This window comes from Eptesicus fuscus, chromosome 11, assembly GCF_027574615.1.
Source record: "Eptesicus fuscus isolate TK198812 chromosome 11, DD_ASM_mEF_20220401, whole genome shotgun sequence".
Taxonomy (NCBI): Eukaryota; Metazoa; Chordata; class Mammalia; order Chiroptera; family Vespertilionidae; genus Eptesicus; species Eptesicus fuscus.
The window spans coordinates 59274976-59290288 of NC_072483.1; the positions used below are offsets into that span (position 1 = coordinate 59274976).

At 44.1% G+C, this 15313-nt stretch overlaps 1 protein-coding gene across 5 annotated transcripts in view; it reads right to left on the bottom strand.

The window, feature by feature from the left end:
* Positions 1 to 7760: 7760 nt before the first annotated feature.
* Positions 7761 to 15313, bottom strand: part of TRAF3IP1 (TRAF3 interacting protein 1) — a 40175-nt gene continuing 32622 nt past the window's right edge. For all 5 annotated transcript variants that reach the window (XM_028140747.2, XM_028140746.2, XM_028140745.2 and 2 more), the window contains 2 exons: positions 10908 to 11131; positions 7761 to 9975 (listed from right to left, as the gene is read on the bottom strand). In XM_028140747.2, the coding sequence (XP_027996548.2) occupies positions 9810 to 9975; positions 10908 to 11131 (390 nt within the window). In that variant the 3' untranslated portion in view covers positions 7761 to 9809. The remainder of the gene's footprint in view (positions 9976 to 10907; positions 11132 to 15313) is intronic.

Consider the following 15313-nt stretch of genomic DNA (forward strand, 5'->3'; position numbering starts at 1 on the left):
GGGACCCCTCCGTTCCAGCACCTGCCCTGGGATGGCCAGCTCGCCTGATGCCTCCCCCAGTCCCTCCCCAGCAGCTGGGTGCCTGGGCCCGATGCCAGACTCCACCCATCTAGTCTCCAGTAGGTGCCTCTCACCCTGACTCACTGCCACGGGCTGTCCCAGCCTATCTACCCCAGCAGACGTGGCGTTCCTGGAAAGCTGCCTCTGGTCACACAGAAATCTTGATTCTCTCACCTGAGTCCCTAGGGCTGATTATTGAACAAATGGATAAAGTCACTCATCCAGGCAGGGTGAGCCTATGGCCAGGGAAGGGGGTGAATGAGAGTCCCCTAACAGATAAGTCCACTTCTTCACCTCTGGCACCTTATTTTGGAAAAGGGGTTTTGCAGATGTAATAGGGATTAAGGGTCTCAGCTATCTGCCCCCCTCCTCTTTCTTGTAGATCTCTCCCTGTCTCGCTCTGTCTCTATCTTTGTCTCTCACTGTTTCCCTGAACTTTACTTTCTCTGCCTCTTTAGCACCCTGTCTTTCTGTCTTTGTTTGTCTCTCTCAGCTCACCACACCTCCTCTGCCTGTCCCTGTGCATTGCCTGCCCCTCCCTGCACATGGCCTTCCTGGCCCCTGTGACTGGCCATTGGTCCCACCAACTCGAAGACTCCAGCCTGACACTCTGCCATCAGCTCAGACATCCACCTCCACCCTCAGCCTCTCAGTTCACATTCTGGGGACAGAGCTCTGGCCAGTCAGGTGGCCGAGGCCAAGTTCCTGTGGCCCAGCAGCCCCTGCTTGAAGCCTGGACTCCGAGGCTGTGCACAGACCTCACTTTATTGTGTTTCACTTTAGTGTGCTTCGAGACACTGCATTTTCATCAACATCAAGGCAAGACCCTCCACCAGCACCAAGATTAACACTCGCTGAAGTCTCAGATGTTGGTTAGCATTTTTTTTAACAATAAAGTTTTTAAATATGTTTTTATTGACTTTAGAGAGGGAGAAACATGGATGATGAAACATTGATTGGATGTCTCCTGCATGCCCCCTACTGGGGAGTGAGCCTGCAACCTGAATCGGAAACCTCCCTGTGCCTGGGACGACACTCAACCAACTGAACCACACTGACCAGAGCAACAATAAAGTTTTTAAAATGAAGGTATGTGCAGGCAGACCTTGGAGACATTGCAGGCTTGGTTCCAGACCACAGCAATAAAGTAAGTATCACAATAAAGCGAGTCACGTGATTTTTTTGGTTTCCCAGTACATACAAATGTTATGTTCACACTACACTGTAGTCTATTAGGTATAGGATAGCATTATGTCTAAAACAATGGACATAACATAAAGAGATTTATTTTAAGGAATTGGCTCACATGACTGTGAAGGCTAGCATTCTGAAATCCAGGCTGGAAACTCAACAAGAGCTGACGTTATCTTAAAATCTGTAGGGCAGGCTAGCAAGCTGGAAACTTCGATAGGGTGTCTTCTCTGCAGTCCTGAGGCAGAATTCCTTTGCTCAGGGTTACCTGTTTATGCCCTTAAACCCTTTGACTGACTGGATAAGGGCCACCCAGATTGTTAAGGGAAATGGCCTCAATTTAAAGTCATCGTACTATAGATGTTCATCCCATTTACAAAATAGCATCACAGCAACATCTAGAATGGTATTTGACCAAATAACTGAGCACCACGACCTAGCCAAGCTGAGATGAAATTGAACCATCACACCTGCTAAGACATCTAGAGAACAGGAATGTCCAGGATGGGATGGTCTTCAGGCATGGCTGGATCCAGGAGCTCAACATCTGGCCCTAGGTCTCAGTCATCTGCAGCCTTGCTTTCTTCTTCACACAGCATGCACTGTAACAGTTTCCTCTGGGTGGCATCACCACAGGCCTTCAAACTCCTAGCTCAGCAACTGCAGGACACACCATCATTCACCCACATCACATGTCACTCACAGGAAATATTCCGATTTCCTTGCTGTGGCCCTGTGCCCTTCATTGGGGCCAGTGAAGCCCCATCCCTGGGGCCTCCACCAAGGCACTGGAGTGAAAGAGGAGTTCCCCAAAAGAACAAGCAAAAAATGAACAGAAAGAAGGTAAAAGAAGACAGCACAGCCATGTAGCTCCTCTGAGCCTCGCTGCTCAAAAGCACATTGCTTTGCTAACCCTGTCTGAGTAGCTCAGTTGGTTGAAGCATCACCCCGATGCACCAAGGTTGCGGGTCTGACTTCAGGCCTAGTAACAATGACCTTTGTTACCTGTAGCCCAGGGCAATCTGTTACCCTATGGGTTCAGAAGCAGCCTTTCCCTGGGCCCAATGAATGTACTGCAACAACCAATAAATGTTTCTTTCTATATCTTTCTCTCTGAAATCAATCAATAATTTAAAAAAAAATAAGCACATTGGCAGGTTGGCTTAGGGGTTGAGTGTTGACCTATGAACCAGGAGGTCATAGTTCGATTCCTGGTCAGGGCACATGTCTGGGTTTCGGGCTCAATCCCAGTGGGGGGCATGCAGGAGGCAGCCAATCAATGATTCTCACATTGATGTTTCTATCCCTCTCCCTTCCTCTCTCAAGTCAGTAAAAAGATATCTGTATATTTTAAAAAGCACGTTGCTTTGGAAACTTGTTTTCCAGAAATTAATTTTTCTGATGTTTGAAGACTAGATGAATTATTTTATTTTTTTCAAGGGTCATTAGACAGAAAACACATGCCACTCAACCATGGATTGAAGTTGAGACGGCTGCCTTTATCCAGGGGCTGCAGTGCCACCCCCACTGCTGTTCCCCGACGCAGCGGTCACATAGGGGTCAGGCCCAGGGGCCCAAGGAAAGGCTGCCTCTGAGCCCACATGTAACAGAACGCCCTGGGTCACAGGTAATAAAGATCATTGTTACTGGACACGAACAAAGCCAGCCTTCTTTTCTTTATTTGGTGGCCCGTTTGCTGAAGCACTTACGAGGCGCCCAGGCCAACATACACACCAAGTGGTTTAACTGTATCCTGTGAATTTATTTTTCCAGCGAGAAATATTTCTTGGGGAAACGTCCATAAAAGCGATGTTAGCAGCAGCGTGATTGTGTTTCCTGTAGGAAGTCTGTTCAGTTTAATCCAGTTTCCCGCACACCTTTTACAAAGACAGCAACCCCCAGAGACTGCCAACAGCCTGGAGATGGCGCTGTGGTGGCCTGGGACCAGGATGGCGGGGCCTGCAGCCCCTCCTGCTAACAGACAGGGCTGCGTGAGGGCAGGTCGTGCTCACTAATCGCCATCCAGGCACTTTGTGTGCAAGTATTCCACGCCTGCGCATCGTCCCGTTCCGGAATGTAAATTCTACAGGGTCAATTTTAGAAATAAAAATGGTTGCTGGGTAGGGCTGAGGTGCAAGAAGGAATAACAGAAATGGCTAAGCATATGGGTAAATTTGGACAAACCTTGGCTGCCTGAACAACAGTAAAACCTTTAATTCATGAGCTAAGAAACAGGACAAAACTAAAAGACCAGATAATAAAGCATATAAGTTGGGGTTGTCCTTGTATTGTTGAAAGGAAGTTGAAGAATTGGATATATATCAGACTTTGGATATATATCAGACTTAGGATATATATACTAACTGTCAGTATTAGAGTTGCTGAGGTAACCACCAGAATAACAACCATATAATGCATTATCTACAAACCAGACAGATCTGAACAAACTGAATAAGAAAGAAAGGATAAAATTTTTTCTTTTTCCAAAACAAGGCCCAAAAAAAAGTGGATCTGAAAAAAAACAAAGGGGAAAATAGAGAGCTCATTTTAATGAGATGGTACAATAAACCCAAAGGGAATAAATCCTCCGTAACAACAAAAACCAAATGTTTACAAGACACAATTAAAATATAAGAATTCAGATAGATTTAAAGGCAAAAGATGACCAAATATATCAAGGAGAAATCAATTAACCGTCAGAGTGGGTGGGAGACTTGAAAACAGCTCTGCCAGTAAGTGATGAATCCCATAGAAAATGTCTACTAGGACATGGATTTGGACAAGACAATCCACAGACACGACAGCGTGATCACACATAGATATCACATTGTGCCCAATAATTTGAAAGGATGGATTTTTAAAATATGGAACACGAAAATATCAAGTGTGGCAAAAAAATGTAGGGAAATGGCCCCTTGTGCTCAGCTGGAGGGAATAGAAAATGGTCCAGCCACTGTGGAAAACAGCCCGGCAGATCCTCAAAAAAAAAAAAATTACATGCCGAAACCGGTTTGGCTCAGTGGATAGAGCGTCGGTCTGCGGACTGAAGGGTCCCGGGTTCGATTCCGGTCAGGGCATGTACCTCGGTTGCGGGCACATCCCCAGTAGGGGGTGTGCAGGAGGCAGCTGGTCGATTTTCTCTCTCATCGATGTTTCTACTCTCTATCCCTCTCCCTTCCTCTCTGTAAAAAATCAATAAAATATTAAAAAAAAAATTACAGAGAACTACCAATTCGAACTCTGGGTACACATCCAAACGAATGGAAAGCAAGTACACAAACAGACGTGTGTTCACCCTACTCACAGCGGCATTATTCACAATGGCCAAGGGGTGAGAGCAGTCAGTGTTCAATGGATGAATGGATGAATAAATGTGGTTCAGACACACATGGACTACGACTCAGCCTTGAAAAGAAAATGAATCCTGACACCTTCTACAAGGATGAACCTCGAAGACATTGTGCTGAGCAAATTAATCCCGTCACATAAAGACCAATACCGTGAGTCCACATATACGAGGGACCCACAGTAGCCAGATTCTTGGGGATAGAAAGTAGAATAGGGTGGCCAGGGGCTGGATGAGGGGATGGGGAATTACTGTTTAATGGGGAAGAATCTCCGTTTGGGAAAATGTAAACGTTCTGGGGATGGTGGTGATGGTTCTACAACAATATGAATGTCCTTAATACCACTAAACTACATACTTAAAGATGTTAAAATGGTAAATGTTATGTGTATTTTACCACAAAAAGGGGGTGGGGGAAATTACATGCAAAATGTTGTTTGTTAAGTCCAATAAAATGATAAATGGTAAAAAAATATATATATGGACCCTTTATGGAACTGACACTGTGCTGGGCCATTGAGGGAGGAGGAATGGGGAATGAGACATGTATTTGGCAATGAAGAAAGCATTATGGAATGAGAAAATACTTGCAACTGAACCAAAATAAGGTATCTGTTCAGTGAACTAGCATGCTGCTATTCAAGTAATGGTTTGAGAACAGTGTAAACATGTGTGCTTATGTGTGTGTTGTATGTGCATAAATTGACGGGTAGGAGGCCATATCCGAAGCCCTTAAACATGTCTGTTGGAACCTCAAGTGGCTATTTTGTGGGGAAGGACGACAGGTGTAGTCACCTGGAAAGCAATCAGCACCCCTCCCTGGCGCCGTCCCAGCGGCCCCTCCACCCGCTCCCAGATCCAGCACGCTGGCCTTTACTGCGGCGGGGGACTCAGGGAACACAACTGGAAGGAGCTGTTAAGGAAACAGATGATCTTAGAAGGGAGGACAAACCTCCGGTTATAAGAGGGCATCTCCAGGGCCTACCCTGGCGTGGGAGGAGAGCTGATTTCTCCAGGGGCCCCTCTGCCTCCCACAGGGGTGATGCCCAGGACACTAAGGGAGCCCTAGCTCCCAGTCAGAACCTAGAGGACCGAACCAGAGACCACCTCTGCCCCTGGTCCGGGGGAGGTGAATTATAAATGTTAACAATGACATATACATGTTTTGAAAAAATTAGTGAGATAAAGATGTGTAGCCCACAATTTCCATATAATAAAATATAACGTGCTCTCTTTTGTAACTTCCATGTAGACGATTGGTTCTCATAGGCTTTTGCTGATTTGGGCTGAACTGGTGACTCCATAGCCAAACTACGGTTGCAGGTAAGAAACCAGTGTAGTCCTGACCTTCACTTACTTTAACAAGAGAGAAGCGGGAGCTGCGAGGATGTCACTCGCTCGGCAGTGACACGGGTGACTCCCTTGCTGGACTGAATGATAGTTTTTGAACACTGGAAGGAACGGCCTCCACTTTTTGTGCTGTTCATAATGAACGGCTGCAGATAAAACACACTTTTTGGTTAATGTGCATCGTTATCTTTCACCCTCTGGCATCTGCCCATTTCCACGGTGCGACTCCTCCCACCTTGGCCAGAAGTGACTGCGCTGAACCTGAGTCAGGAAGAGCTGGGCCGTGGCACAAAGTATTTCCATCCTATGGATACAAGGCACAGGCAGCCTCAAGGGCGTAGGGAACAGTAAAATGTAATAAAAGAAAGTGATGAGTTTTCAGTATCTACTACTCTTTTTTTTTTTAAATACATTTTTATTGATTTCAGAGAGGAAGGGAGAGAAACATCAATGATGAGAATCATTGATTGGCTGCCTCCTGTACACCCTACTGGGGATCAAGCCCACAACCCAGGCATGTTCCCTGACCAGGAATTGAACCGTGACCTCCTGGTTCATAGGCTGACACTCAACCACTGAGCAACACCGGCCGGGCCGCTATTCTTGTTTTAACATAATGGCTTGAAAACTTCCTGGAAGTTCAATAGTCACCTGCAGCAGGAGACCAGGCGTGCAGGCCCCAGTGAGCCGTGTCTAGGGCAGGGTCTGCGGGTTGGCAGGTGGTGGCCAAGTGTGGACATGAAGTGCCCCACAGGCTGGGTTCTGCCAGGCGCATCCTTTTGGGGGTGCAGGGAGGAAGTGAAGGGACCCCGTAACACAGTCCAACTCACCAGGGACTACTTGGCTCTTTATAAATTGTGACCTTGTTCATCGGTGAGGAGTCCAAGACTTTTATTTTAATTCCACAGATGGTTGTTTTGGCAGGTGTGGCAGGAGGGGAAATAGCGACATGGGTGTGCAGTTTTACAGGCGACAGGAGGGCTCTGGGGGGAGCCGGGTCTGCTCTCAGCTGGGGCGCCGCAGGCCAAGAGTGCCAAGTCCACATGCTGACTCCAGGTTTTGATTTTGCAATTATCCAAATGAGCTTAATGCTTCAAATCCTTGGTTTAGGAGTTTTTATTTGAAAGTTCTATTTTTAAATGCATCCGTGTTTGTATTGAAACTGCCCCAAAGACGCCTTCCTTCAGAGCCTTAATCCCTGGAAATGGAAAACCCGCCGGAAGAATGCGGGTGCTGCTCTGCTCCCCAGGTCCCAGGCAGAGAGCAGAACGAGGTCACCTTCGAGGTGGGTCCAGCCACAGGGGACCAATAGGTGTGAGTCCCAGTGACCAATTCAGGCTGCACAATAGCCCGGGACACTTGTGCCTCCATGGGCCCTTCCTCCATAGAAAATATTAAAATTTATATTTTATAACTGCATTGATATAAAGGCAAAAAATATTAATATTACACATTAAAATATTTGCTTTGACTTAAAAGTTCACTTTTGTCTTCTAAGAATTTACACTTTCATGGGCTCCTAAAGTGCCCTGGGCCCTGACACTTAATAGCTTTTCAATATATATTTTTTATTGATTTCAGAGAGGAAGGGAGAGGGAGAAGGAGATAGAAATATCAATGATGAGAGAGAATCACTGATTGGCTGCCTCCTGCACACCCCCTACTGGAGATTGAGCCCACAACCCAGGCATGTGCCCTGACCAGGATTTGAACCGTGACCTCCTGGTTCATAGGTTGACGCTCAACCATTGAACCACATGGGCTGGGCTCAGCTCAACTTTAAAACTAAAATTATGAAGTATGACTCCAGTACTTCCTGAAAACTTATAAACCAAAGTAGAGAAAACATTTAATAATCCCATTTGTGTAGTTTATCAAAATAGTAAGTAACACCAGGATTTAACTCATCCAAAAGACACAGTTATAATCAGAGACTTCCTAAAGCTTCATGAATGATCCTAAAATTTGATAAATGCTTATTTGTCTTATAAAACTTCAATTTATACAGAAAAGAAGCAAATGTCACAATATGAATGAAAAGGTGCATTTCCCTGAACTTTCTTCAAAGAAAAAAAGGACATTCAAAAATTTTAAAAATAAAAATGCTTGTAAATTTCTTCCAGGTATGAACTGAATTGCACAACCCATACACTTATAGAAAAAATATGATTATTTTTAATGATTTATGTATAAAAGAAAAAATAAATTTTATGGTACAATTTGAAAGACTACTTCATACAAAATTTTACCCACATACAATGTATGTAATTTTTTGCAACAAAAATTCTAGTCATATATACAAATTCATAAAGGGCAGACATCTTAACTTGAAGCCAAATAGGGCCATTCGGGATTGTGGCTAAGCCATTCAATTCAGTAGAAAACAAATTGTACGTATATGAAGGACTAGTAGCTAGAATGCCTCCCCACCTCCAATAAACTATTTAGTATAATCAGATCAAACAGAACTTTACGGTGCACTTTAGAAAGGAGAAAAAGACCAGTGTTTCTAAATGGCAGATCTTGGTAATCTGATCTTGAACTTACTCAGCTTAGAAAATCATATAACTACCTTAGTAAAAGATTTATTTTGGAAATCACACTAAGAAAAATCCAAGCTGTGCCATTTGTGTTAACCCTCAGAGAAACAAAACTTCCTCAGGCAATTCCAACACTTAACCGGCACTCCTTGGTTTACATAATAAATACAGCATCTAGAAATAAAAGTATCAGGACCAGTAAGTACATCTCTGAATGGTGAAACCCTTTACATACAAACTGGAAAACATGTACAGTATTGTATGTAAATGAAAAACTAAATATAAACCATGTTTAAAATAAAAATTGGCTTTAAAAAATAATTTCCTCCCCCCATAAAAAGGTCATATCAAAAAAATTGGTAAATCATGCCTCCTTTTAAGTTTTTCTTTATTAGATTCCCCTAAACCAGTGGTCGGCAAACTGTGGCTCACGAGCCACATGCGGTTTGCAGCTCTGTTGACTAATGAGTTTGCCGACCACTGCCCTAAACTATCCATCTCTCGGGTACACAGGTGCACAGACCTGTCGGAAGGGAAGACGTGCTGCCGGGCCTGGGAGAGCAGGCCTCCTGCAGAGCCACACAAGCACCCATCTGGGGAAGCGCAGGGCCGATGCAGAGAAAGTGAGGATGGCCGGGACAAACTCGTGTCCAGACAATGTCATGATGGCCACATTGAAATCGCCTTCTTACATGTATGAACTTTATGGGTTAGAAACACAAGCAAAAGATAACAGGAACCAATAAGAAAATTACATAAAGAATTAGATACAATTATGAAGAGGTTTTAAAAAGAGTTCACCTGCATCCTTATAAAAATATAGGCTGAATTAACCCTTTTCAAGTGCAAATGGATTAAAAATATAATCCGTTCATGTTCAGGCCTCATTCTATTTATAAAGTGCCTCAAAAAGTATAGTCATCCTTCCTCCAGTGTCTGACCTGCAGAAGTCCTCACAAAACCTGAAAACTGAAATCTATGACCACTGTTCGCCAACAGCACTCCTGCCAGAGAACTTCAGTACAGAACTAACCTCCACAGGCTGCTGCGGACAGAACATGCCTGCAAAGCAATCCCCACACAGGTGTTTGGAAGAGCTGTTTATAACTAATGAGCAGTCTAGCCCGAGGAAGGTAGAAAACATGGTCTTGTTATACACTGAATGTGCCTACTGTTTTGAAAGCTCTGAAAATTAGTTGGATAACATTATAAATTGTTCTTTTTTTTTTTTTTTGCAAATTGAGTTAAAGAGAAATGATGTTCTATCTGCCTTTTTATTTTCAAACTGAGGATGACTTCAAATCTTTGAAATTTTTTAGCTTTCACCTTCTTGAACTCAGATTGATACTGTACACCATTTTCTGAATTTTCTCCTCGTTCTTCAGGATGTTGGCCTTCACGGCACAGATCTTGTCCTGCTGGTCTTTAATCAGCTGCTCCAGCTCCGCCAGCTCCACCTTCAAGGGTTCCACGGCACTGTCCGTGATACTGATGGGAACAAAACCAGCGGCTTGTAAGTATCCCGTCTCACTCTAGATTTGCTTCTTAATTAAAACACTGGAAGACTACAAAAGTGCTTATTTCATCCAAAGAAAAGGGGTAAAAATGTAAGTGTACATGATCATGACATAAAGGGACGGAAACCTCATGCCTGGGGAAGATCCACTCATTGTCACATCCCCGCCACAACCAAAAGTGAAGCTAAACATGAAACTTATACAAAGGAGGCTAGTATTTCTTTCTCTTTTCCACTGATTTTTTTAGAGGGTGAACGGGAGGGAGGGAAGGAGAGAGAGAAACATTGATGCCTCCCTCACACACCCCCACCAGGTCGGGATCGAACATGCAACCTAGGTATATGCCCTTGATGGGGAATCAAACCCAACACCCTTCAGTGAACTGAGCAATGCTGACCAGGGCAAAAACACAACAGTTGATACAGTTACATGCATCCTAGATTCACTGATTATAATTACCGAATATCAAACATTATTCAAAAATTATCTTTTTAATGACTATTACATTTCTTTTATAGTAGCAATTTCAAAATGGGTTCACCGGCAGTTCTTTTAGAGTAAAAAAATAAAATACTTTTGAACTGTAAACAGATAAAACTTGGGGAATTTTGATAAAACACATGAAAAATATGGTATCCAAACAGCAAAGCTTCCTCTATTTTTTTAATGCCTAAATCTGTTTTGTGTATGAACATTAACTGCAAATCCTTTCTAACTGCTACAAAAAAATGCACACCCCGATGGGAATGAGGAACCAAGACGTGGGAGGAGGGCGGGGGGCGGGGGGGGGGGGGGGGGTGCGGGAAGGAGGTGGGGCAGAGGCCTGCAGACTTGGGAGAGTCCCCGCATCCCCTCCACCTGGACCCCGCCCCTGACCACGCCCACACTGGCCCCGCCCCTGACCTCTGCTCCTTCTGCAGGGCCTCAGCATGCTCCTGGTTCTCATGATGCCACAGCTGCAGCTCGTTTTGCATGGCGTCAGCGTCCTCCTGGAGGTAGTCCATGATTTTGCCCAGGGGCAGCGCACTCTTGCACAGTGTCTGGATGGACAGGCGAAGCTTCTCTATCTCCTTGGAAACGATGTCCTTCTCCTTCTTCCATGCTGACTCCAAGGCAAGGGACCTCTCCTACCATCAGTGAGAGAATATGGAAAGAAACATCCTCAGTCTTATGGCAGGAGGGCACAGGAGGGGGTTGCCAGTCCAATGCCTGGTCAGGGCACATACCTAGGTTGTGGGTTCCATCCCCTGTGGGGATGTGTAAGGGAGGCAACTTATAGAAGCTTATCTCCCACTGTCCCCTTCCCCCCTTTCATCCTCTTTCTCCCCCTTCCCCTCTAAATTCATAAAACATATCCTCAGGTGAGGATTTTTTAAAGTTCCTTGTTCTCATAAACTGAGAATGCCTGTGTTCAAGTTACAACAGAAGAGCAGACACCGACTATCGAGTGTCCTGTTCACCCAGAAATATTCCAGCATCAAACTCCTTCGTAAAGCACGTTAACTTTTCCACACACTCACAGAAAAGCCCAGAAAACATGAGTGCAGCGTTTAACAAATGATAAAGTGACACGTGCAGGCTGCGTCCCCGAAGCCCGAGGCCGTCCTCCGAGGTGACAGTCCTGGAGGGCACCTTGGCCTGTGGCTATCTCCCTGCCCGTTCCACTCCCACAGGACAAAGGGAACCGTATGCCCGCACCCATGCGCATCGGCCTCTTCTGCTCAACAGCACGTTCCAGGGTCAGCCATGTTGTCACTTGCACTCGTATTTCACTCCTTTGCTTTGCTGAATGGCATTTCATTTTAGGACTACACCATGATTTACTCATCCTCCCCACGGCTGACAGACACATGGGTCGTTCTGGGTCTGGGCTCTTACAAACCATGCAGCTCTGAACAATCTCACACACGTCCCAGCACACAAGGGCCGGACATGCCATGTGTAGGGCCACTGGGTGTCAAAGGGTATGCCTGCCTCTAACTTAGGACACAATGTCAAACAGTTCCCAAAGGGCTAACCCAATTGACATCAAATATGGTTCATTCATGGAGCAGTATTATATTTGTAAGCTCTGAGAGCTGTGGAGTCAGTGGCAGCTCTGCAGTGACAGCTGCAGGCAGTCAGCACTGAGCCAAGGCCCTGGCCGCAGAGAGAAGCTGCCGCTCAGGTCAGAACATGCATGGCCCCAAGCAAGCAACCTTCTAGGTGCAGAGCCTGCGCACGAAGCAGCTACAGACAGAAATCACACGAGTAGGAGGCTCCTGGATGCAGGTACGAGAGCTGTGCCCCCTGTGGTTTCACTGCGCAGGCTGGGACTGTCGGGCCTGGGGTGATGTCTGACCTCTGTGGCTTACCGTCTATGTCATCTTGGACAAGATAACGTTTGTTTCCCAACTAGAAAATGGGGAAGACACCTGTCTCACAGATCACTGAGGATTAAATAGAGAGACATATATAAGTCCTTAGTCATAACACGTGCTCTGTAAATGTCTGCTATAATGACCATATTGTCCACAACACAGAATAACCAACTGGTAAGCTTCTCTCAGAGGAGAAAGGCAGATAAGGGACCTCCCACAGCCGGTGCAGATCACTCAATGTTAGCTACTCCTACAAACAGTCCTGTCCGTGCAAAGGACCAAGGGACGGCCTTGGAAGTCTGGGTAAGGTCAGCGTAGGGAGCTTGGCATGAGACCAGGGGGCACTGTGGCTGAAGCAAAGGTTAGTGCACAGAAAGAGAAGACAACGTTCAGACCCGCCTTTCCCACCAACCTGAAAATGGAAATAATTTAACACTGACATTAACAAGGCAAGCAGGCAACAGGGAAATGCAGAACTCAAATTCTCAACTAAAAGACTCCCTTCTCTACCTAAAGAAATGAAAGTAAGTTAAGAATATGACATTACTGGCCTAATACTGGGCCTTTCAAACATTTTTATGAAAGGCTATTCTCATATATTTATCTTCCAGATGAACTTAAGAATATTCTTTGCCAAGTTCCAAACCTCCACTGAACATTTATTAGAATTACATTAAATTTATAAGTTAATTTCAGAGAAATGACATCTCTATAACATTGCATTTCCCATCCAGGAGCACAGTGTCTTGATTTTTTCCAGACCTTTTCTATTTCTTGGTAAAATTCCTTGGCTTCTCAATGCAGTTCCTAGCAAAGTCCTGTTAAAAGCACGCACACAGGCTTTCTTGCTCCCCGGGTTCAAAGTACCTTTCTACCCCAGTTCAGATGAGTTTTCATCAAAATGGGTGCTGAATTGTATACATGCCACTTATTTTTAAGAGACAACTCCCTTACTGGTGATATTATTTGGTTCGAGAATAATTTTTTGGTTAAATGTAAGATAAGCAAGTCACGTTTAATGGATACTATAACTGACTTGCATTTTTTTTTAACTGAAACATCTGACTCTTTACCTGATGTAGCAGCACAAATGAGGAAGAAATTGACAAAGGAAACAGATGAGACTATATTTCTCTAATAGGGAACAGTTTTCAATCTAAAATATATTGCACTTCACAATTAATTATATAATAAAATACATGCTTTAGTAATTCCTAACCTTTACTTTTATTCTTCCAGAATAAACACAGAGTAAAAAGGAAGAAAATTTTTGTTTTGTTAATATTCACCCAAGGATATTTTTCCTATTGCTTTTTAGAGAGTGGGAGGGCGAAAGGGAGAGGGTAGAGAGAAAGAGATAAAGACAGAGAGAGAGAGCGAGCGATGTGAGAGAGATCAGGCTGGGGATCAAACCTGCAATCCAGGTATGTGCCCTTGACCAGGAATTGAACCCAAGACTACTTGGTGCTTGGGCCGATGCTCTAACCCCAAAGCAACACCAGCTAGGATGGAAAGCAATTTGTTTAAAAATTGAAGATATCAGTGAAAAAGAAAAGCAAAAATCCAAAGAGAAAATCAACAAAGCCAAAAGTTGGTGGTTTAAGAAGATAGACAAGTTTCTGGGGGGGAAACAATTTTTTAAAAGGCACAAATAGAAAGTATAATTAGTAAAAAGAGAGCAAAACTGAACTATAAATAGAGCAGATATTTAAAAGAATTCTATCAAGACAATAAACTTAAAATTTTTTAAAGAAATTGATAACTGGGACTGACTTGAGAAGAAACAGAAAGCCTAAATACTCCCATAATTAATATAAAAATAAAAGCAGTAGTTTCAATTTTTTCCACCAAAGAAACATCACGCTCAGTTTTACAGGGGAGTCCCACCAGTTGTCAAGACACAATATCATTCTACCGACAATCTATTCTAGTTGGTTAGAGCAGCACTCGCCAACCGATGGTCCACGGACCACTGGTGGTCCATGAGGTCTGACAGATTGGCAACCGCTGCGTTAGAGTACCGTCCCATACACCAAAGGTGGCAGGTTCAATTCCCAGGACAGAGCACATACCCAAGTTTCAGGTTTGATCCCCGGTCAGGGCAAGTTCAGGAAAAATACTTTGGAATAAATTATGGTTTTAATGTGGTTTTAACTCCCTTGACCCTATACCCTACTATCTTCTATGATGTTATTTTTCTATAAACTAATTTTTGAAAACTGGTTTAGGACTTTTGCATTCATTTTTAACACTCCCCATTCATTTTTAACCTGGAACTCAGACAAGAGCAGGAAAGAAAATCATGGGCCCGTTTCATCCATGAATATAAATACTAATTATCAACTACAATCTAACAGTGGATAGATAGGAAGATAATAAAACATCACAATGCTGGTTTTATTACAAAAATGTAAGAATCTCTATATATAAAAACCTAATATGCAAAATGTCCCCCTCGGGAGTTCGACTGACCAGGAGTTCGATCACTTGCTATGACGTGCACTGACCACCAGGGGGTGGCGTGGAAGGAAGGAAGGCCCCGGCCAGCAGCCAGCAGCCGCTAGGGACCCTATCCATGCATGAATTTCGTGAAGTGGGCCTCTAGTAATTTAATATTTAGAATAGCTATAAATGTCACTTAGTAAATAAAACAGAATCATGTCAATCATCACAGAAAAAGCATTTAGTAAAATTCACCACTCAATTCATGATAAAGCCCCATACTGGGGGAAAACTGTACCTTTTCCATCAATTTGCTACAACAAATACCAGACAAGGGTAAATTTCGGAAGTGTCCCCATTAAAAATCAGGAAGGAAACAGGTGGCCAGAGTAATCAGGCAATAAAAGCAAAGTGCAAGGATGGAAAGGGGGAAATTAAGGCTGTGCAACTCAGGGTGACACGAACAGCCAGTGTAGCTCATAAGAAAGAGCATGGCCTGGGGCCAGA